General features: G+C 43.5%; 1 protein-coding gene across 4 annotated transcripts in view; it reads left to right on the plus strand.

Moving 5' to 3' along the window:
* The window catches only part of LOC145349855 (diacylglycerol kinase beta-like), a 534,763-nt gene that overhangs the window by 422,855 nt on the left and 91,756 nt on the right, over positions 1-20,152 (plus strand). For all 4 annotated transcript variants that reach the window (XM_080198449.1, XM_080198452.1, XM_080198451.1 and 1 more), the window contains one exon: positions 11,599-11,689. In XM_080198449.1, the coding sequence (XP_080054575.1) occupies positions 11,599-11,689 (91 nt within the window). The remainder of the gene's footprint in view (positions 1-11,598; positions 11,690-20,152) is intronic.

Consider the following 20,152-nt stretch of genomic DNA (forward strand, 5'->3'; position numbering starts at 1 on the left):
ACCAGTGCAGAATCACTGGGCCAAATAGTCTCCTCCTGCATTGTAAAGATTCTGTGAAATGACTAGTGTTAGGTTTTATACTTCAGATGTAAATAAAGTACGGGAGAGATCCCATTGAAAAATGTGAAACCTATAGACTGTTATGCCTTAGCAGATTATGTTAAATTTATATTAATTTAGATAAAGCTATATATAAATGATGTTTAGCCTATGATTAAACTGATTGAATGAACTTGCGCAAATGTTATAATTGATCCATACTTGAATAGAGAGAAATTTACATTGAAGACCAAATATAGTATTCAGATATTTTTAGCTCAAACATAAGAGATTGCTCAAGAGCACAGATAAACCCTGACTTCCTTTCCATTGCTAGCTGTCTCTCTAACATCCCTCACCAGCCAAGGAGCTCAAGGATTTATTTGTCATTATGATCAAGACCATCCTTTTAGCTGCCTTAAGCTGTTTTCCCCACCAGGTCAAACCTTCTCTAGTCTAGCTTCTGCCCTAATCTGAAATCTGGATGTTACTTAATTTCTCTCCAATGCTGCCTTATGGCTACTTCAAGCTCAGCTTATATCCTGCTGCCTTGCCCACCCAACACCTCTTCCTGATCTCAAAAAACCCACTCTTAGCCAGTCTGTCCTTGCAAACTACTGTGCTGCCTCCAATCTCCCATATCTCTGCAAAGTTCTTGGGAGTGTTGCTTATCTTTCCCACGACTCCGTGCTTTAATGCTTATCGTATATCTCACTGGTTTATAGTCAAACATTGACAAAAAAAAATCAGGTTAACCTGTATTGGGAACATGGATGAGACTCCCATGAATTTTAAAATGCTAACCAGTCAAATGATGAGCAAAGTTGGAAAGAGAAAAAGTGTTCATGAAGACAACTGGCAATAAAAAGAGTAGATTTACTGTTGTGCTGCTGTGTCTGTCTGACAGGACAAAGCTTAAGGCAATGATAATGCTCAAGAGAAAAATCCTCCCAAAAGTAGTAGTCACCCACATTCACAATAAAAGATGGATCAATGAAGGTGACTGGAAAATATGGCTGGATTAGTTGGGACTTTCCGGCCAGGAGGATTAACATAAAGAAAAGCTTCTCACATAGGACACGTACAGATCGTACCTTATTGATGATGTTGTTGCTGAGGTTTGTTTGCTGATTTGCACTGATTCCTGGTTGTCTAACCAACCTTGGTTAAACATTGAATGTCTCTCTACATAAAATCCTTCAAAGATAGCATGAGGAAAAGTGGAATAACTGGATGATCAGAGGCGGAAAGACATTCTCCAAGTAAGGTTTGGTTTCTGATATTGGCCATGTTGTAGAGGTTTGGTATAAAATCAAAAAGGAAATTATCAACAAGTCATTCAAGAAAGAATCATAGAAACCCTACAGTGCAAAAAGAGGCCATTTGGCCCATTGAGTCTGCACCAACCACAATCCCACACAGGCCCTACCCCCATATCCACCCACTAATCCCTCTAATCCAATGCATCTCAGGACACTAAGGGGCAATTTTAGCATGGCCAATCAACCTAACCAGCACATCTTCAGACTTGTGGGATATTCAATGCACTTTCTGGCATAGAAGGTGATTATTTGTAGAATTATGCAGCCAAGGATCTATATGATGATACAGTTTAAGATGCAGTTCAAGAAGGTGGCTCACCACAAGTAGGGATAGGCAATAAATCGTGACCGAGCCAGCGGCGCTCACATCCCATGAATAAATGCATTTTTAAGAAGTAGTTTGGAACACATTATTTAGGTCTGAAAACAAGGAGGAGGGTGATTTTTATGGGTTTTAATACATGTCCAATGCATGCTCTGCTACCAAATAGTACCTTTTTCTGTAATTTGTCTATAAATTTGTATATGTGGCTTTTGTTTTTGATTAATTTGATAAATTTAAGTTTGGTGTCATCGTGCAGGTTATTATCTAGTAAGTAGAAATTCAACAGCGCTCCTTTTATATTACTTTTGGGGTGAGATTAGCAGAAACAGTCTCCAATCTGGCAACTTTACCACAATGAGAGGGAATGGAATTTAGCCACTTAGAAATATTACACATGTAAAGGCTGACCCCCTACTTTTTGGCTAAAAATGTAGTCTCAGAAACGCAACCTTTATTGGGAAGTATTGAAATGAAAGGCTGACATGTAAAGCATTACCTTAAGCTCTGGCCTCGCATCAAGTTGACTGTACCCACCCATTAGCACAGACTTATGAACCATGGCAAATATGAACGGTGTACACTATAATTCAGTATGTGTGCATATGTCTCGATAATGTGCTTGGCATGCAGTTATCTAAGAGGAGAAAACTGTGCACTGTGCTATTTATTCTAACTTTAGCTTTATTTTTCTGAACTAATTAATTCAGTATATTTTCATCTGAATTCTCATTATCTAAATTAACTCATTCAATGAGTTACCTCATTGAAGCACATTGCTTCTTAACATATCAGTGAACCATTGCTTATTAAGGCAGAGTTCAGTTTAAAATATAAATACTTATTGGTTACAGATCTTTATTTAGTTACTATACTCCTTATATATCTATGACTATGTGGCCAAATTCCCCTCAAACTCAATTTTCAAATTTGCTGACAACATCACCATAGTGGGTCAGATCTCCAACAATGACAAGACAGAGTACAGAAATGAAATAGAGAATCTGGTGAACTGGTGCGGCAACAATAATCTCTCCCTCAATATGAACAAAAAGGAGATTGTCATCGACTTCAGGAATCATAGTGGAGAACATGCCCCTGTCTACATCAACAAAGTAGAGATGGTCGAGAGCTTCAAGTTTTTAGATGTCCAGACCACCAACAACATGTCCCAGTACCCCCATGCCAGCACTATATTAAGAAAGCCCACCAATGTCTCTACTTTCTCAGAAGACTAAGGAAATTTGGCATGTCAGCTACAACTCTCACCAACTTTTACAGACGCACCACAGAAAGCATTCTTTCTGGTTATTTCACAGCTTGGTATGGGCTCCTGCTCTGCCCAAGACCGCAAGAAACTACAAAAGGTCATGAATGTAGCCCAAACCATCACACAAACCAGCCTCCCATCCATTGACTCTGTCTACACTTCCCGCTGTCTCGGCAAAGCAGCCAGCATAATTAAGGACCCCACGTACCCCGGACATTCTCTCTTCCACCACCTTCTGTCAGGAAAAAGATACAAAAGTCTGAGGTCACGTGCCAACCAATTCAAGAACAACTTCTTCTCTGCTGCCATCAGACTTTTGAATGGGCCTACCTCGCATTAAGTTGAACTTTCTCTACTCCCTAGCTATGACTGTAAGATCACATCCTGCACTCTGTTTCCTTCTCTATAAACGGCATGCTAAGAAACAATACTTTTCACTGTATAGTAACACATGTGACAATAATAAATCAAATCAAAACATACTCAGAACCAGGAATTATTATCTAGTGGGAATAGAAGACAGCAATCTGTTCCCACATTCTGCCAGAATGAGGTGCATATTGTTGATGCAAATTGATGTTCCTTTTCAGTACAACTCCAGGGAACTTCGAACTTTCATAGCTTTAGTCAACATGGTGATAGGAACATGGAAGCATTTAGTCCCTCAAATCTGTAGCTTCCGCTCACTGAGATCATGGCTGAATTATGACCAAAGTCCATTTATGTGCTCCATGCCCCTTAATGCCTTTTGTCTAACAGCCTATCATTCTTAGTTTTGAAATGAACAGCGTAGCTGGCATTAATTGCCTTTTGCAGACAAGCAGAGCAAACATCTATCATTGTGCATTGTCATCCCTGACTAGATGGCCAAATTTGTTGAGATCCAGTTTGGGACCAGTAACTTTTTTTTTAATGAGGTAGATGAAATTTGAAATCCCAGTTACTTACTAAGGGAATGAAACCACAAGATTCTGTGATTTTAAATGCACAGAAGAACCTTTATTATATAAAAGTCTACAGTCAACACTATCTTGTACTCTAACATCCAGAATTAAGGCAACCCTGAATTACTCAGCAAATTTGTGGTTGTACACACCACAAACCACCCATTATAGAATCATAGAGGTTTACAGCATGGAAACAGGCCCTTCGGCCCAACTTGTCAATGCCACCCTTTTTTTTAAGACCCCTAAACTAATCCCAGTTGCCTGCATTTGGCCCATATCCCTCTATACCCATTGTACCCATGTAACTATCTAAATGCTTTTTAAAAGACAAAATTGTACCCACCTCTACTACAACCTCTGGCAGCTTGTTCCAGACACTCACCACCCTCTGTGTGAAAAAACTGCCGCTTTGGACACTTTTGTATCTCTCCCCTCTCACCTTAAACCTATGCCCTCTAGTTTTAAGCTCCCCAAACTTTGGCAAAAGATATTGACTATCTCGCTGATCTGTGCCCCTCATTATTTTATAGATCTCTATAAGATCACCTCTCAGCCTCCTAAGCTTCAGAAGAAAAAGTCCCAGTCTATCCAGCCTCTCCTTATAAATCAATCCATCAAGTCCCAGTAGCATCCTAGTAAATCTTCTCTGCACTCTTTCTAGTTTAATAATATCCTCTCTATAATAGGGTGACCAGAATTGCACCCAAGTGTGGCCTTACCAATGTCTTGTACAACTTCAACAAGACATTCCAACTCCTGTATTCAACGTTTTGATCAATGAAACCAAGCATGCCAAATGCCCTCTTCACCACTCTGTCCACCTGTGACTCCACTTTCAAGGAGCTATGAGCATGTACCCCTCGATCACTGTTCTGTAACTCTCCCCAGTGCTCTACCATTAACTGAGTAAGTCCTGCCCTGGTTCAATCAACCAAAATGCATCATCTTGCCTCTGTCTAAATCAAACTCCATCTGCCATTCATCAGCCCACTGGCCCATTTGATCAAGATTCCATTGCAATCAGAGATAACATTCTTCACTGACCAATCTTAGTGTCATCTGCAAACTTACTAATCACGCCTCCTATATTCTCATCCAAATCATTAATATAAATGACAAATAACAAAAATGATAATAACAAATGACAGTGCCCAGCTCTGATCCCTGAGGCACACCACTGGTCACAGGCCTCCAGTTTGAAAAACAACTCTCTACAACCACCCTTTGGCTCCGGTCAAGGAGTCAATTTTGTATCCATTCACCCTGGATCCTGTGAGATTTAATCTTATACAACAACCTACCATGCGGTACCTTGTCAAAGGCCTTGCAAAAATCCACGTAGACAACATCAACTGCACTGCACTCATCTACCTTCTTCGTTACCCCTTCAAAAAAATCAGTCAAATTTGTGGGACATGATTTTTCACTCACAAAGCCATGCTGACTTTCCCTCATCAGTCCTTGCGTCTCTAAATGCCTGTAGATCCTGTCTTTCAAAATACCTTCCAACAATTTACCCACTACGGATGATGTGAGGCTCACTGGCCTGTAGTTCCCAGGCTTTTCTCTTTTAAACAAAGGCACAACATTTGCCACTCTCCAGTCTTTAGGCACCTCACCCGTGAATATCGATGGTTCAAATATCTCAGCTAGGGGACCTGAAATTTCCTCCCTAGCCTTCCACAATGTCCTGGGATACACTTCATCAGGTCCTGGGGATTTATCTACCTTGATGCGCTTTAAGACTTCCAGCACCTCTTTCTCTGTAATATGTACAATCCTCAAGACATCACTATTTATTTCCCCAAGTTCCCTAACATCCATGCTTTTCTCAATAGTAAATACTGATGAAAAATATTCATTTAGGATCTCACCCATCTCTTGTGGATCCGCACATGAATGATCTTGTTGAACCTTAAGAGGCCCCACTCTCTCCCTTGTTACTCTTTTGCAGACACAACCAAGACAGGTTCCTTGAATCTTCGCATCAACCCATCAAGCACTACCTTGTGTAGCCTATACACATTCCCATTGCATTTTGATTCTACCTATAAACTCTCCACTGCCTACTTACCTCTCTTTAGATCCTCTCCGGTAATTCAATTGACTTCATCCTCAAAGATAAAGGTGACATCTCCCACTCTGTATCTTTGCCCCATATCTTTCCTGTAGTCCACCTAACCTGATATATTTATTTCCAGTCCTGACCATCTTACGACCATTCGCAATGCCTACCATGGTTAAGTGTGGGCCTGTGGTTCATTCTCCAAGTCTGCATAAAGAATGCTCATTTCAGCCAGAGTCCAAACAAAGTTGTGTCACATGTTTGCCATTTCTCTCATCTGGTTTAGCTACATTGCATCTTTTAGTTTTCCTTTTACCTGCAGTAATTCCCAAACTGTGGGTTCTAAGACATTGGTTGTGTGCAGTGAGGGACCTAGAAATCAAAGAATAAATATAATTTAAATAATGCTGTTATCGCAGCAGTTATTTAAAATATTGCTGTTACTGCACAAGTTCATTTGAATAATGTTGTTACTGCGGTGGTTCCTGTCAGTTAGCCACATTCCATTTTAATCATGTCAAGATCCTACACCTCAACAGTCTCACATATATTTGGTTTTCTTGTCACTCTGGCCTGCACTTGGTGCTGCTTTTGCAAAAACCCAGGTTCACTCCCTGTCAACATCTTGCTCCTTGTTCAGAAGGCCAGGCCCCTTTACTCCATGCTCCCTGTTGAAAGGTCAGAGCCATATCCACATCCCAGAGTCTCCCCAAACTCCATAATTATGAACATCCCAATGAATCTCTACTTAACATGCTTTTTCTTTTATCTCTCCTCACAATAAAAGCCTTGCCATCATCTTATACAGAGAGGTCTAAGATCATAGAAGAATGACAGTGCTGAAGAGACCATTCAACCCATTGAGTCTGCACTGACTCTCTGACAGAATAACTTACACAAGCCCTCTCACCCACCCATCTCCATATTTCCTATACATCTTGGGACACTATGGGGCAATTTACCATGGCTAATCCATCTAACCAGCGCGTCTTTCAGACTGTGGAAATAAGCCGGAGCACCTGGAACAAACCCAAGGAGAACGTCCAACCTCCAAACAGACAGTCACCCAAGGCAGGAATCGAACCCTGGTCCCTGATGCCATGAGGCAGCAATGCTAACCGTTGTGCCACCACACCACCCCTAAAATTGAGTTCGTTCATGAATTTTATCAAAAATATTTCCAAATTTCAACAGGTGGTTTGATGTTCTGATAAGTTTGCAATAATTGGGCCTAGTCTGATTAAACTTTAGAACATCAAACTACCTGTTGAAATTCAGAAATATTTTTGATAAAATTCATGAATGAACTTTGGATTAGTACATGTTTGCAGGCTGATGCAATTGTAAATAATTTGACTGTATTTACTCACTTAGTATTGACTTCAGTCCTGGGCCTGCTAATGATATCCAAAAGAAATGGAGATGCGCATCTACGTAAGAGAACTGACGGCACTGAAATGCACGGAGTCCATGGCACCTAGCGGGGAGCCCACGAAATAGTGTCCACTCGAGTCTCCCAGCTCTGCACTGCTTCTGGGGCACAGCAGGATGGGAGAACCACCTCCTTTATCATTTCCTTCATGTAATTGACTGAAGGTCTTGAAAATATTCTTATGTACAACTGTATTGCTGAACATTATTATCAGTCCAGGCTTGCGTTGTTCCTTCCACAGACCTGTGTTTATGTGGGTGTTATTGATTAGACAGTTCTGTTTTTCTGTAGTTCTTCCAGTTTATCAAACTTTTGGCATATTTTTACTTTTGTTGTTGCAATTATATGTCAATGTTCAGCTCCCTGTCTGGGAATGTTGTCCTGCATTCCTCTATTTATTTCTCCCTCAATTTATTTTGTTTACTTTTATTGTGTTTCATCCACGCAATCTATGGCAGCAGCATCAGTCACTCCCTGTGGGCTATTTCAGCTGCTTAAGCACCTGATCTCTGGAATATTGATGGGAATTTAATGTGAGTCAGGCAGAAGGAGAATATAATTTTATGAATCTGGCTTTGCTCCAGAAGGGCACTTATCAATTATTCTCCCCCTGGCCTCCTCTCCACTAGTCTGTGAAACCTCACTTGAATTTGAAGCTCAGCCCAAATCCTTTTCCATGTAAAGACTTGTACTCTTATTCTCTCAGCCTTTGTTAAGCTCTGTTAGCTCCCTGTCAATGGCATGGCAAGGTCCCTTTTTATTTTTAAATCGTTCCATTGCACCCAATCTGAGCCATTTTCTACAATTATGTATCCCAGCCTATCTCTTCCACTCCCCTGACTCTGGATTACTACTGAAGGTTTGGTTGCAAGGCAGCAGATTTAAAACTGAGATGAGGAGGAACAACTACTTGCAGAGGCCGGTGAATTTGTAGAACGCGTTGCCCCATATGGGCAGCACCAGTGGGTTAGCGCTGCTGCCTCACATCTCCAGGGATCCAGGTTCACTTCCCAGCTCGGGTCACTGCCCATGTGGAGTCTTTCTGTGTCCACGTGAGTTTCCTCCGGGTGCTCCGGTTTCCTCCCCCAGTCTGAAGGACGTGCTGGTCAGATGCATTGGCCACGCGAGATTTACCCTCAATGTACCCGAACAGGGACAGGAGTGTGGCAACTACGGGATTTTCACAGTGACTTCATTGCAGTGTTAATGTAAGCCTACTTGTGACCAATAAATAAACCTTTAGTGCAGTGGAATATCAATCGTTGAATGATTTGAAGAGGGATATGGAGGATAAGGAGTTATGGGGAACAGGTGGGGAGGTGGACTTGAGACCAGGGAGAAGTCAGCTATGATCTGATTGAATGGCAAAGCAAGCTCAAAGGGCTGAGCTTCCTACTTCTGCTCCTAATTCCTATGTTCCTACGTTAAGACATTTGATGAATGAATACTCCAGACAATAAGGCCACCAGCAGAAGGAGGAATCCGGGAATAGTGTAAACAGGCAATGTTATTGAGTGGGAGGAAATGCACTTGTGATGAGCAGGATGTGAATGTAGAAACCTCAATATACAGATTACTAAGACTGCAGACCACTGGGTTCAGTCTGAGCAGCCAACTCCAGAAGTTGATGGGAGTCAGCGCCAGAGACAGACAGATGGTTGTTGGTCAGAGCCTGTAATGGCTTCAGTTTCTCCAGTGTTGGACTGTGGGACGTTGCAACTCATTTAAGATCTACTAGAGAGTGACCTAGCCTGGGAATCGAACCCAGGACCCTGGAGCTGTGAGACAGCAGTGCTAACCATTGTGCCATCTGACAGGCAGACTTCTCAATGAGCATAAAGCAAGCTGGATATCATGTGAATTACAGTAAATTATATGTATTACTTAACTCACTAGACCTCTATCATAAATTATTGGTGTGCTTATTTTCTTGTGAGTTTTTACTTTTATAACATTGCTCAGAACTCATTATCACCTGTGTGATATTTCCTCATTCTTAACATTATATGTGCATTGCAATGTTTTTAAAAGTTCCATTCTATGCAGTTTTTAAAGACTTGCCTCTTCAAAACACGTTTACTTAGAATCCCATCTCAATAAGACCACTACACTTTGGATGGTCAGTGAATCAGCAAACCTTGCCCCTGGTTCCATGTCCTTCTGGAATGTTCATTCATGAATTGGCCCTCGCTATATCCACAATTTGAATGTGATTTCATTGGCATCATAGTTTTGACTGAAACCTGATATACAGGTGTCCTTATTGAAGTCACCTGGCTATATTTTCTACCATCTTCCCCGCATTAACACATTGTGGCCCTTATCATCAAGAAAACACCTTGGATCTTCCTTCCTGCTCCTCTGTAAACTTCTAGTTGAGCGCCTCGCCTCGCCTCCCATCATTCTCTCCTTTAAAATCTTGAGATATTTTCTCTCAGCCTCTAGACAAAACAGTCGCTCATCCTCATCGACATCCATCCCCACCTCAGCAGCCCTCCCCCTCCCCACTGTGCCCACTGCCCTCCTTAAACATTTCTGGCCATATAAACGTTCCTCCTCATTTATACCTCCATCCCTTCATCCTTACTATTCCCACAGCTTCTCCTGGCCTCAGTCACGGACAAGGCCATTTCTGACCATTTCCTTATACCGTTCACCACTTCCTCCTGCAGCAGCCACTAGTAGAACGCTCTGAAGTTATGCACGACTGCACTTCGTATCTATAAACTGAAAACCTTTGATCCGCTGTTTACGACAACTCCAGCAGTACCATAGAAACATAGAAGATAGGAGGAGGCCACTCGGCCCTTCGGCCCTTCGACCCTACTCTGTCATTCATCACGATCATGGCTGATCATCCAACTCAATAGCCTAACCCTGCTTTTTCCCCGTAACCTTTGATCCCATTTGCCCCAAGTGCTCTATCCAGCCACCTCTTGGATACACTCATTGATGTGTTCAATATTCCCCATCTCTAATTGACGTTGTCTCAGCAGTTCCTCTACTCCCGTCCCAATTGTTGCCATGGGTACAACCCCATCTCCATTTCCTGAAATCAGAGAGCGCAGACTTTGAATGTATTTGGTGTACCAGTGGTTTAGCCATTCGTTAGCACATCTGGCTTGACCTTGCCAAGTGCAATTAGATCTGGCTGCCCTTTGCCATACTCGCCGACTACTTTAGGAGCTTGAGCAAAGCTTTTGCTCACGCCTCTTTCATTGCATCCACTTTTCTCTGTTGATATGGGATGTCCCAGATGTCTGTCTTACATTAGCGGTGCTACATAAATGCAAGTTGCAGTTTATAAAAATGTGCACGTTCTGAACTCACTTTAAAGTCTAAGTGTCCAATTTTTAAGTCTAAGCAACTGGATGGGTTTCAAACGAATATGAAATCTCACCCGAGTAGATCTTACCACATGCTCACCTATCATAGAATCCCTACTGTACAAAAGGAGGCAATTCGGCCCATCAGGTCTGCACCAACTCTCTGACAGAACATCTCACCCAGGTACTTGCCCGTAACCCCAGGTGTTTACCCTGCTAATCCTACTAATCTATACATCATGGGATACTAAAGGGGAAATTTAGCACGGCCAATCCACCTAACCCGCACATCTTTGGACAGTGGAAGGAAACCAGGGCACCTGGAGGAAACCCACGCAGACACTGGGAGAACGTATAAACTCCACCCAAGGTCAGAATTGAACCCAGGTTCCTGGCATTGTGAGGAAGCAGTGCTAGCCACCGCGCTGCCCTCATGAAAGAAATTGCTACTAGTGAGGGGAGTTTTTTTTCACAAATGTCTAAACAAATTCACCCTGGCAGGCAACAATGCCTTCCCGGCTAGAAGTCAGGCCCTAGACGACTGCAAGGGAACTCGGCAGCTCAGCGAGGAAAACCGGAGTTGCGTGTATAGGGTTAACTTGCTACCAGTAATCATTGTTCTATATCACAAGCGATGACTCACTCACTGCCCTTGGCAGGTTTCAATTTGGTGAATGACAACTGGGGGAGAGGAGGTCTTTGCGATTGCATTCTCCCTGCTGCTGAGATGACTATTGATAAAGTATTAGCCACTGCATTCATTTGTTACGATCATAATGATGAAACCTATGGGAAGATTTTTCAAATTAGGTCTGTTCAGTCATTTTACTCTCCAATTTTAAATAAAAGGCTCTGGTTCTTTGTATTATTTTCAGAATGAAGAACAAACTATGGTATTTTGAATTTGGAACCACAGAGACATTTTCTGCGACTTGCAAGAAGTTAAATGAATTTGTAGAAGTGGAGGTAAGTATCTCATTTTCTTGTTGCTACTAAGCTGGTTAAAGTTTAAAGAACTATGAAGCTTAGAAATCTGAGATAAAAACAGAGAATGTTGAACATGTAACAATATTGGTCAGCATCTGGAAAGAGGAAAATAAGATTATGTCTCCACTGTAGATTCTTCAAGCCGTTCTGAGGGTTTTTTAATATTCATTCATGAGACATGGCCATCATTTATTGTTCATTCCGAGTTGTCCATGGGCAGTTGAAAGTTAACCACATTTTTATGGCTCTGGGGGTCACATGTAGACCAGACCAGCTAAGGATAGCAGATTTCCTTCCCTAAAGGACAATAGTGAACCTGACGGGTTTTTGTGACAATTGACAAGATTTTCATAGTCATCAATTAGATTCTTAATTCCAGACAGTTTTTAATTGAATGCAAATTCCAGCATCGGCTGTGGCAGGATCCGAGCCTGGATCCCCAGAACATTAGCTGAGTTTCTGGATGAATAATTTAGTAAGAAGCCTCACCACACCAGGTTAAAAGTCCAACAGATTTATTTGGTAATAAACGCCACTAGCTTTCAGAGTGCCATTCCTTTGTCAGGTGAGTGGGGAGTTCCGATCACAAACAGGGCAAATAAAGACACACTCAGTTTACAGAATACTGATTAGAATGCAAGCCTTTGCACCTAATCAAGTCTTAAAGATGCAGATAATGTGAGTGGAGAGAGCATTAAGCATTGGTTAAAGAGATGTGTGTTGTCTCCAGACAGGACAGTAAGTGAGATGTTGCAAGCCCAGTCAAGTCATGGGGGTTACAAATAGTGCGACATGAACCCAAGATCCCAGTTGAAGCCATCCTCATGTGTGTGGAACTTGGCTATCAGTCTCTGCTCAGCAACTTTGCGCTGTCGTGTGTTGTGAAGACCGCCTTGGAGAACGCTTACCCAAAGATCAGAGGCCGAATGCCCGTGACCACTGAAGTGTTCGCCAACAGGGAGGGAAACAGTCTTGCCTGGTGATTGTCGAGCGATGTTCATTCATCTGTTGTTGTAACATCTGCATGGTCTCCCCAAAGTACCATGCCTCAGCACATCCTTTCCTGCAGTGTATCAGGTAGACAACGTTGGCCGGGTTGCAAGAGTGTGTGCTGTGTATCTGGTGGGTGGTATTCTCACTTAAGATGATAGCATCCGTGTTAATGACCCGGCATGTCTTGCAGAGGTTGCTGTGGCAGGGTTGTGTGGTGTTGTGGTCACTGTTCTCCTGAAGGCTGGGTAGTTTGCTGCGAACAATGGTCTGTTTGAGGTTGTGTGGTTGTTTGAAGGCAAGAAGTGGGGGTGTGGGGATGGCCCTGGCGAGATGTTCGTCTTCATCAATGACATGTTGAAGACTCCAGAGAAGATGTCGTAGCTTCTCCGCTCCGGGGAAGTACTGGACGACGAAGGGTACTCTGTCCACCGTGTCCCGTGTTTGTCTTCTGAGGAGGTCGGTGCGGTTTTTCGCTGTGGTGCGTCAGAACTGTCAATCGATGAATTGAGTGCCGTATCCTGTTCTCATGAGGGCATCTTTCAGCATCTGGAGGTGTCTGTTGCGATCCTCCTCATCTGAGCAGATCCTGTGTATACGGAGGGCTTGCCCATAGGGGATGGCTTCTTTAACATGTTTAGAGGGGAAGTGGGAGAAGTGGAGCATTGTGAGATTAGCTATGGGCTTGTGGTACAGTGAGGTGCTGAGGTGACCACCCTTGATGGAGGTGCGTGTGCCCAAGTATGCAACCGATTCCGGAGAGTAGTCCATGGTGAGTCTGATGGTGGGATGGAACTTGTTGATGTCATTGTATAGTTGTTTCAGTGATTGTTCACCATGAGTCCAAAGGAAGAAAATGTCATCGATGTATCTCGTGTATAGTATCAGTTGAAGGTCCTGTGTGGTGAAGAAGTCTTGCTCGAACCTGTGCATGAAGATGTTGGCATATTGAGGTGTGAATTTGGTCCCCATGGCTGTTCCGTGTGTCTGGATGAAGAATTGGTTGTTGAAGGTGAAGACATTGTGGTCCAGGATGAAGCGGATGAGTTGTAAAATTGCGTCTGGAAACTGGCAGTTGTCAACGTTGCATACTGAGGCAGTTGCAGCAATGCCATCGTTGTGGGAGATGTTGGTGTAGAGCGCTGAGGCATCCATTGTGACAAGGAGTGTCCCTGGTTCAACTGCTCCATGTGTACTGAGTTTCTGTAGGAAGTCCGTAGTGTCACGACAAAAGCTGGGGGTTCTTTGTACAATGGGTTTCAGGATGTCCTCGACGTAGCCGGACGATCTCGCACAGGATCCCATTGCCCGATACGATGGGACGGCCGGGTGTGTTTGCCTTGTGTATCTTTGGGAGGCAGTAGAGATCCGCAATGCAGGGAGTACGTGGGATGAGAGCAAAGAGGGTGGTCTGAAGGTCCGGATCAAAGGTCTTGATCAGAGTGTTGAGTTAATGGGCGTGTTCTTTGTTCGGATCTGCGGGTAACTGTCTGTTGTGTTCCTAGTTATTCAGTTGTTGGTTCTTCACCACACAGGACTTTCAACCGATGCTATATATTAGATACATTGATGACATTTTCTTCCTTTGGACTCATGGTGAACAATCACTGAAACAACTATACAATGACGTCAACAAGTTCCATCCCACCATCAGGCTCACCATGGACTACTGTCCGGAATCAGTTGCGTTCTTGGACACCTCCATCAAGGATGGTCACCTCAGCACTTCACTGTACTGCAAGCCCATGGATAACCTCACAATGCTCCACTTCTCCAGCTTCCCTCTAAACATGTTAAAGAAGCCATCCCCTACGAACAAGCCCTCCATATACACAGGATCTGCTAAGATGAGGAGGATCACAACAGACACCTCCAGACACTGCAAGATGCCCTCATAAGAACAGGATATGGCGCTCAACTCATCGATTGACAGTTCCGATGCGCCACGGCTAAAAACCGCACTGACCTCCTCAGAAGATAAACACGGGACACGGTGGACAGAGTACCCTTCGTCGTCCAGTACTTCCCCAGAGCGGAGAAGCTACGACATCTTCTCCGGAGTCTTCAACATGTCATTGATGAAGACGAACATCTCGCCAGGGCCATCCCCACACCCCCACTTCTTGCCTTCAAACAACTGCACAACCTCAATCAGACCATTGTCCGCAGCAAACTACCTAGCCTTCAGGAGAACAGTGACCACAACAACACACAACCCTGCCATAGCAACCTCTGCAAGACATGCCGGATCATCAACACAGATGCCATCATCTCATGAGAATACCATTCACCAGGTACATGGTACATACTCTTGCAACTCAGCCAACATTGTCTACTTGATACACTGCAGGAAAGGATGTCCCGAGACATGATACATTGGGGGGGACCATGCAGACGCTATGACAACGGAAGAATGAACACCGTTCAATAATCACCAGGCAAGAGTGTTCTCTTCCTGGTGGGGAACACTTCAGCAGTCACGGACGTTCAGCCCCTGATCTTTGGGTAAACGTTATTCAAGGCGGCCTTCTCGACCTATGACAGCACAGAGTTGCTGAGCAGAAACTGATAGCCAAGTTCCGCACACATGGGGACGGCCTCAACTGAGATCTTGGATTCATGTCACACTATCTGTAATCCTCATGACTTGCCTGGGCTTGCAAAATCTCACTTACTGTCCTGTCTGGAGATAATACAGATCTCTTTAACCTCACATTGTCTGCATCTTTAAGACTTGATTAGCTGTAAAGACTCGCATTTTAAACAGTATTCTGTAAATTAAATGTGTGCCTTTTATATGCCCTGTTTGTGATCAGAACTCCCCACTCACCTGACAAAGGAGCAGCGCACTGAAAGCTAGTGGCGTTTACTACCAAATAAACCTGTTGGACTTTAACCTGGTGTTGTGAGACTTCTTACTGTGTTTACCCCAGTCCAACGCTGGCATCTCCACAACATTAATAGTTTAACCCATGATACCACTCAGCTATCACCTCCCCAAGTCTGCATGGGTGGCATGGGGGCACAGTGGTTAGCACTGCTGCCTCACAGCACCAGGAACCCGGGTTGGGTCACAGTCTGTGCAGAGTCTGCACATTCTCCCCGTGTCTGCATGGGTTTCCTCCCACAAAATGCACGATGTGCTGGTTAGGCGCATTGGCCATGCTAAATTCTCCCTCAGTGTAACCAAACAGGCTCTCAGGTGTGGCGACTAGGGGATTTTCACACTAACTTCATTGCAGTGTATTAAGGTAAGCCTACTTGTGACTAATAAATAAACTTTACGTGAATCATGAATCTATTACAAATATTGGTGGGCTTGCCACGTATTTGACACATTTTCTGGACTAAGAAGTTAATGCACAATTTGTTGAAAACTTGGAAAAGCCGCAATAAGCAACCGCAGGGAAGTCATTCACGCTTTCTCACATTACTTTGCCTACATTGTAAATTTTTACTGAATAAAATTGTATACATTTGCTGAAAATATGATTCCCTGCCTCATGGGAATATCAATAATTCCAAGAAATTACTTCCAATTTCCTTCAGCCTAAAGTCATATTTCACCAGGCCTCTCCCCGTAATACGCACCAGCTGGCATCAGAACGAATACTCTAACCACAGCTGTACTCAGCAAATACTGACACTGTTCTCTCTAAGTACTCACTCCAGGGATACTGTGAGTGGTAGCATTACTACAAAGGTGTTAACTAGCCTCAAGGAATAAAAAAGAGCTTTATTTAAATTCCTGCTTGCTCAAGCAAACTCATTGAGTACAATTTCAATATAAGATTATTTCAATTATTTTCAGTTTCAATTATCTGTTATTTAGTAGTAAAAGATCGCAAAGAAAATCTTCCGTTTATTGAATCCAGCTGTTTAACCTGGTTATCAATTTTAAGAGAGCAATTTCCAGATTACTTAAACTAGCCAGGTTACGTTGCTTCACCAGTCCATACTTCACATCTTTTGTTCCCATGTGTTCAAATCCTGCTGTGAATTCATGATTTAATTTCCCAACGCTCCTACTTCTACCTGTTTCGCTTCACACGGTGTTCACAAGTAAATCTCACTACAAATTGCTGCCTGCTCTGGTGACCAGAACTTTTTCACTGTTCCGAACAGGAGTGATTTTCCAGAACTGCAACAGGTTTAGCAGGAGAAACCGTTGCCCTCTCTCAACTTCACACATCCACTTAGTCAAAGGCTCATATTGGCCACCATGACAAATGCTTACTGCAGCGAGGTAATTTCAATGAATTGACCCAATTCAGGGTTAATTGATTAAGGGAAATGTTTCTCAAAGGGGAGATATTGAAGGCTAGCTGAACGATTTCTGATTCCCTAGTCTGGCTTGTCCTTCATGGTGAGAACACAAGGCTCCACAACTTTGGATTTACAAGTTGAAACAGCAGCTTTGGGGTTTTACTCCTTCCCAGTATAAACATCTAGATGAAACTATTACAAGGAGTTACTGTATGTGGTGCAGGTCTGGCCCATTCCTCACTCCTGCACTGTGGCAATCATCTAGTGGTCAAAAATGGACTGTCTTCAAAGGGACATAATGTACAAACCTCCAGGGAAAAATATCGTCCTTATCCTGAAGGCCACCTTTGTGTGTAACTGCATCAAGCTGTGTATGAATCCGCAGCACGCAAACACCAAATGTCACTGTGTACTGAGGTTCTACCTGTGTTGTGAAGAATGCCACAGAACATTCCAAGTAGTTGGACCGTGCCACATCAGCTATCCCTCCTGGAAAGATGTATGGCCACAAGTCCATTGGGGAATGGTCTGTACATAGCATCCTAGAGGTCATATGGGAAAAGAAGATGGTGGATGCGGTCAGATAGTTCCCTGAGCAGACTGTCAAGGTCATTTGGCAGATTGCCTCATCACCAGAACTTTCACCAAGAGCTAGTTTGACTGGTCAAGAGAAAGGCCCTCCCTGTCAGATCCTTCCTACACACCCGGAGTTTCACCCATCTGCGCATCGCTCACAGAGGTAACTGTGGTGGAGAAGAGACCGTTTTCAACTGTTTTATGGAACGTGTTTTTGCAGAGAAACATAGGAGCAGGAAGAGGCGATGTGGCCCTTCGAGCCTGCTCCACCATTCATTAAGTTCATGGCTGATCATCCAACTCAGCAACCTAATCCTGCTTTTTCCCCCATAACCTTTAATCCGATTTGCCCCAAGTGCTATATCCAGCTGTCTTTTGAATGCAGTCAATGTTTTGACATCAACTACTTCCTGTGGGAATGAACTCCACAGGCTCACCACTCACTGGGTGAAGAAATGTCTCCTCATCTCCGTCCTAAATGGTCTACCCTGAATCCTCAGACTGTGACCCCTGGTCCTGGAGTCCCCCACCATTGGGAACATCCTCCCTGCATCTATCCTGTCTAAACCTGTTAGAATTTTATAAGTCTCTGAGGTTCCCCCACCCCGTGCCATTTGTCTAAACTCCAGCAAAAGCAATCCTAACCTAGTCAGTCTCTCCTCATACATCAGTCCTGCCATCCCTGGGATCAGCCTGGTAAACCTTCGCTGCACTCCCTCGAGAGCAAAAACATCCTTCCACAGAAAAGGAGACCAAAACTGCACACAAGACTTTAGATGTGGCCTCACCAGGACCCTGGATATTTGCAACAACACATCCTGCTCCTGTACTCAAAACCTCTCGCAATGAAGACCAACATCCCATTTGCCTTCTTTACTGCTTGCTGCACCTGCATGCTTATCTTCAGTGACCGGTGCACAAGGACACCAGGTCCCGCTGTGCACACTCTCCTCTCCCAATTTACAGCCATTCAGGCAGTAATCTCAAGAGAGATGAGATGGTTTTTTGTAGAGGTTCATCCCAAACAGCTCAGTGACGGAGGACTCTGTGCTCTACGGGCTGTCCCCAAAGATGCACTCCGACGGCAACGTCAACGCTGCTGAAGGGTCATCAGTTCGGTGAAAGACGCAAACTTGTTGGTCTTCCAGTGCAAGGAGTTGACCTCGACCAAGTGTTGCAGACTGGCACGTTCCAAAGTCCAGGACGATGTGTTGAGTGATGCACTAAAACTTGGAGCAGCTGCTGCAAGGGCGCAGTGGGGAAGGTCACTGTCAAAGACATTCCAGCCATAGTGAAGTGAGGGGAGGGGAATGGTACAGAACCCCCACTGGGCTGTGTGACTCACATTGAATGTAGACAGTGAACATTACATGTATCAGACTTGTGTTGAAGGTCACCAACAAAAACCTTTGCACAATTTGTGAAATGTCTGTAATATTTCTCTCACTATATTGAAGCATCCCAGAGTTCAACATGACCTGTGTAGAGAACCTGAATATTATTGCACTTTGTGCGATGGATATTTTGAAAGGTTTGTAATGTTCCAGGTATTTCATAAATACAGTACACTTTAAGAACTATTACAAGTGGGACAGTTTCACTTGTAGCAAGAAGAAAGAGTCATGCACTCAGCTGACGTTGCAATTACCTTTAACTCCATTGGTTTTTCAGTGGTGGGAAGGGAGATTAATTTAGCCAGGGTTCCCACTTTTGATCCCTGTCCCGCTGCTCAAAATTGCAGTGTTCAGGTGAGAACAGTAGCTGTCTTACTTCTGCCCCGAGATCCAATAGCTCTAAGCAAACATTGTCCAGATGAAAAATTACCCAAGGTGGCAAAGATTAAAAGTGTGCATAGCACCTGTAGAATTGCGATCCCACAGAGGTTATTGCCTGATGGTGAAGAGGAGAATAAATCAGAAAGTAAAAGGTGGTTATAGTGTCCAAACAATGTGATTCTTGTCAACTTCATCCTTCCCATCTGTAGCACACTTACCTTCTTCCTCCACCGTTGCAGACATTTGGAGGCACTGATTTCTATCCATTTGGCTGTAAACTGACTGAGAAAACTGTATTGTACAAATAGGGGTTTTAAAAAATTAACTCCTTTGGTGGCCCAGCCAATAAAAGCAACATGTATTTTAGCCTGAACCATGAGGCTGTAGTTGATCCCAAGTTCTGCTTCCCTGGTGTGTGCTCTGTCAACCAATTAATTTTCATGGTATTACTTTAGAAGGATCAGAGCACAAGCACATGCTCCAAAAACGGCTTCAGCTGCAGTGTGGCAGTTTGCTTTCGTCTCACCCAGACCTTGTTTCCATGACTGCCGTCATTGGTAGTCATGATGTGGAGATGCCGGCGTTGGACTGGGGCAAACACAGTAGGAAAGTCTCACAACTCCAGGTTAGAGTCCAACCAGTTTAAATTGCTTGGATTTTAACCTGGTGTTGTGAGACTTCTTACATAATTTGTAGTGGCAGGGAAAGAACGTTCAAGTGATTTCAATGCCAAATTTGGGGTATCCAGTGAAAGATATGAACCTCTGTGAAGCTTTATTTGAAATTGTGAAGCTTGTACCAGCACGTGGGCTAAGCTAAAAATAGATGCTCGTTG

Source organism: Carcharhinus amblyrhynchos, chromosome 11, assembly GCF_965287045.1.
Source record: "Carcharhinus amblyrhynchos chromosome 11, sCarAmb.v2.hapA, whole genome shotgun sequence".
NCBI lineage: Eukaryota > Metazoa > Chordata > Chondrichthyes > Carcharhiniformes > Carcharhinidae > Carcharhinus > Carcharhinus amblyrhynchos.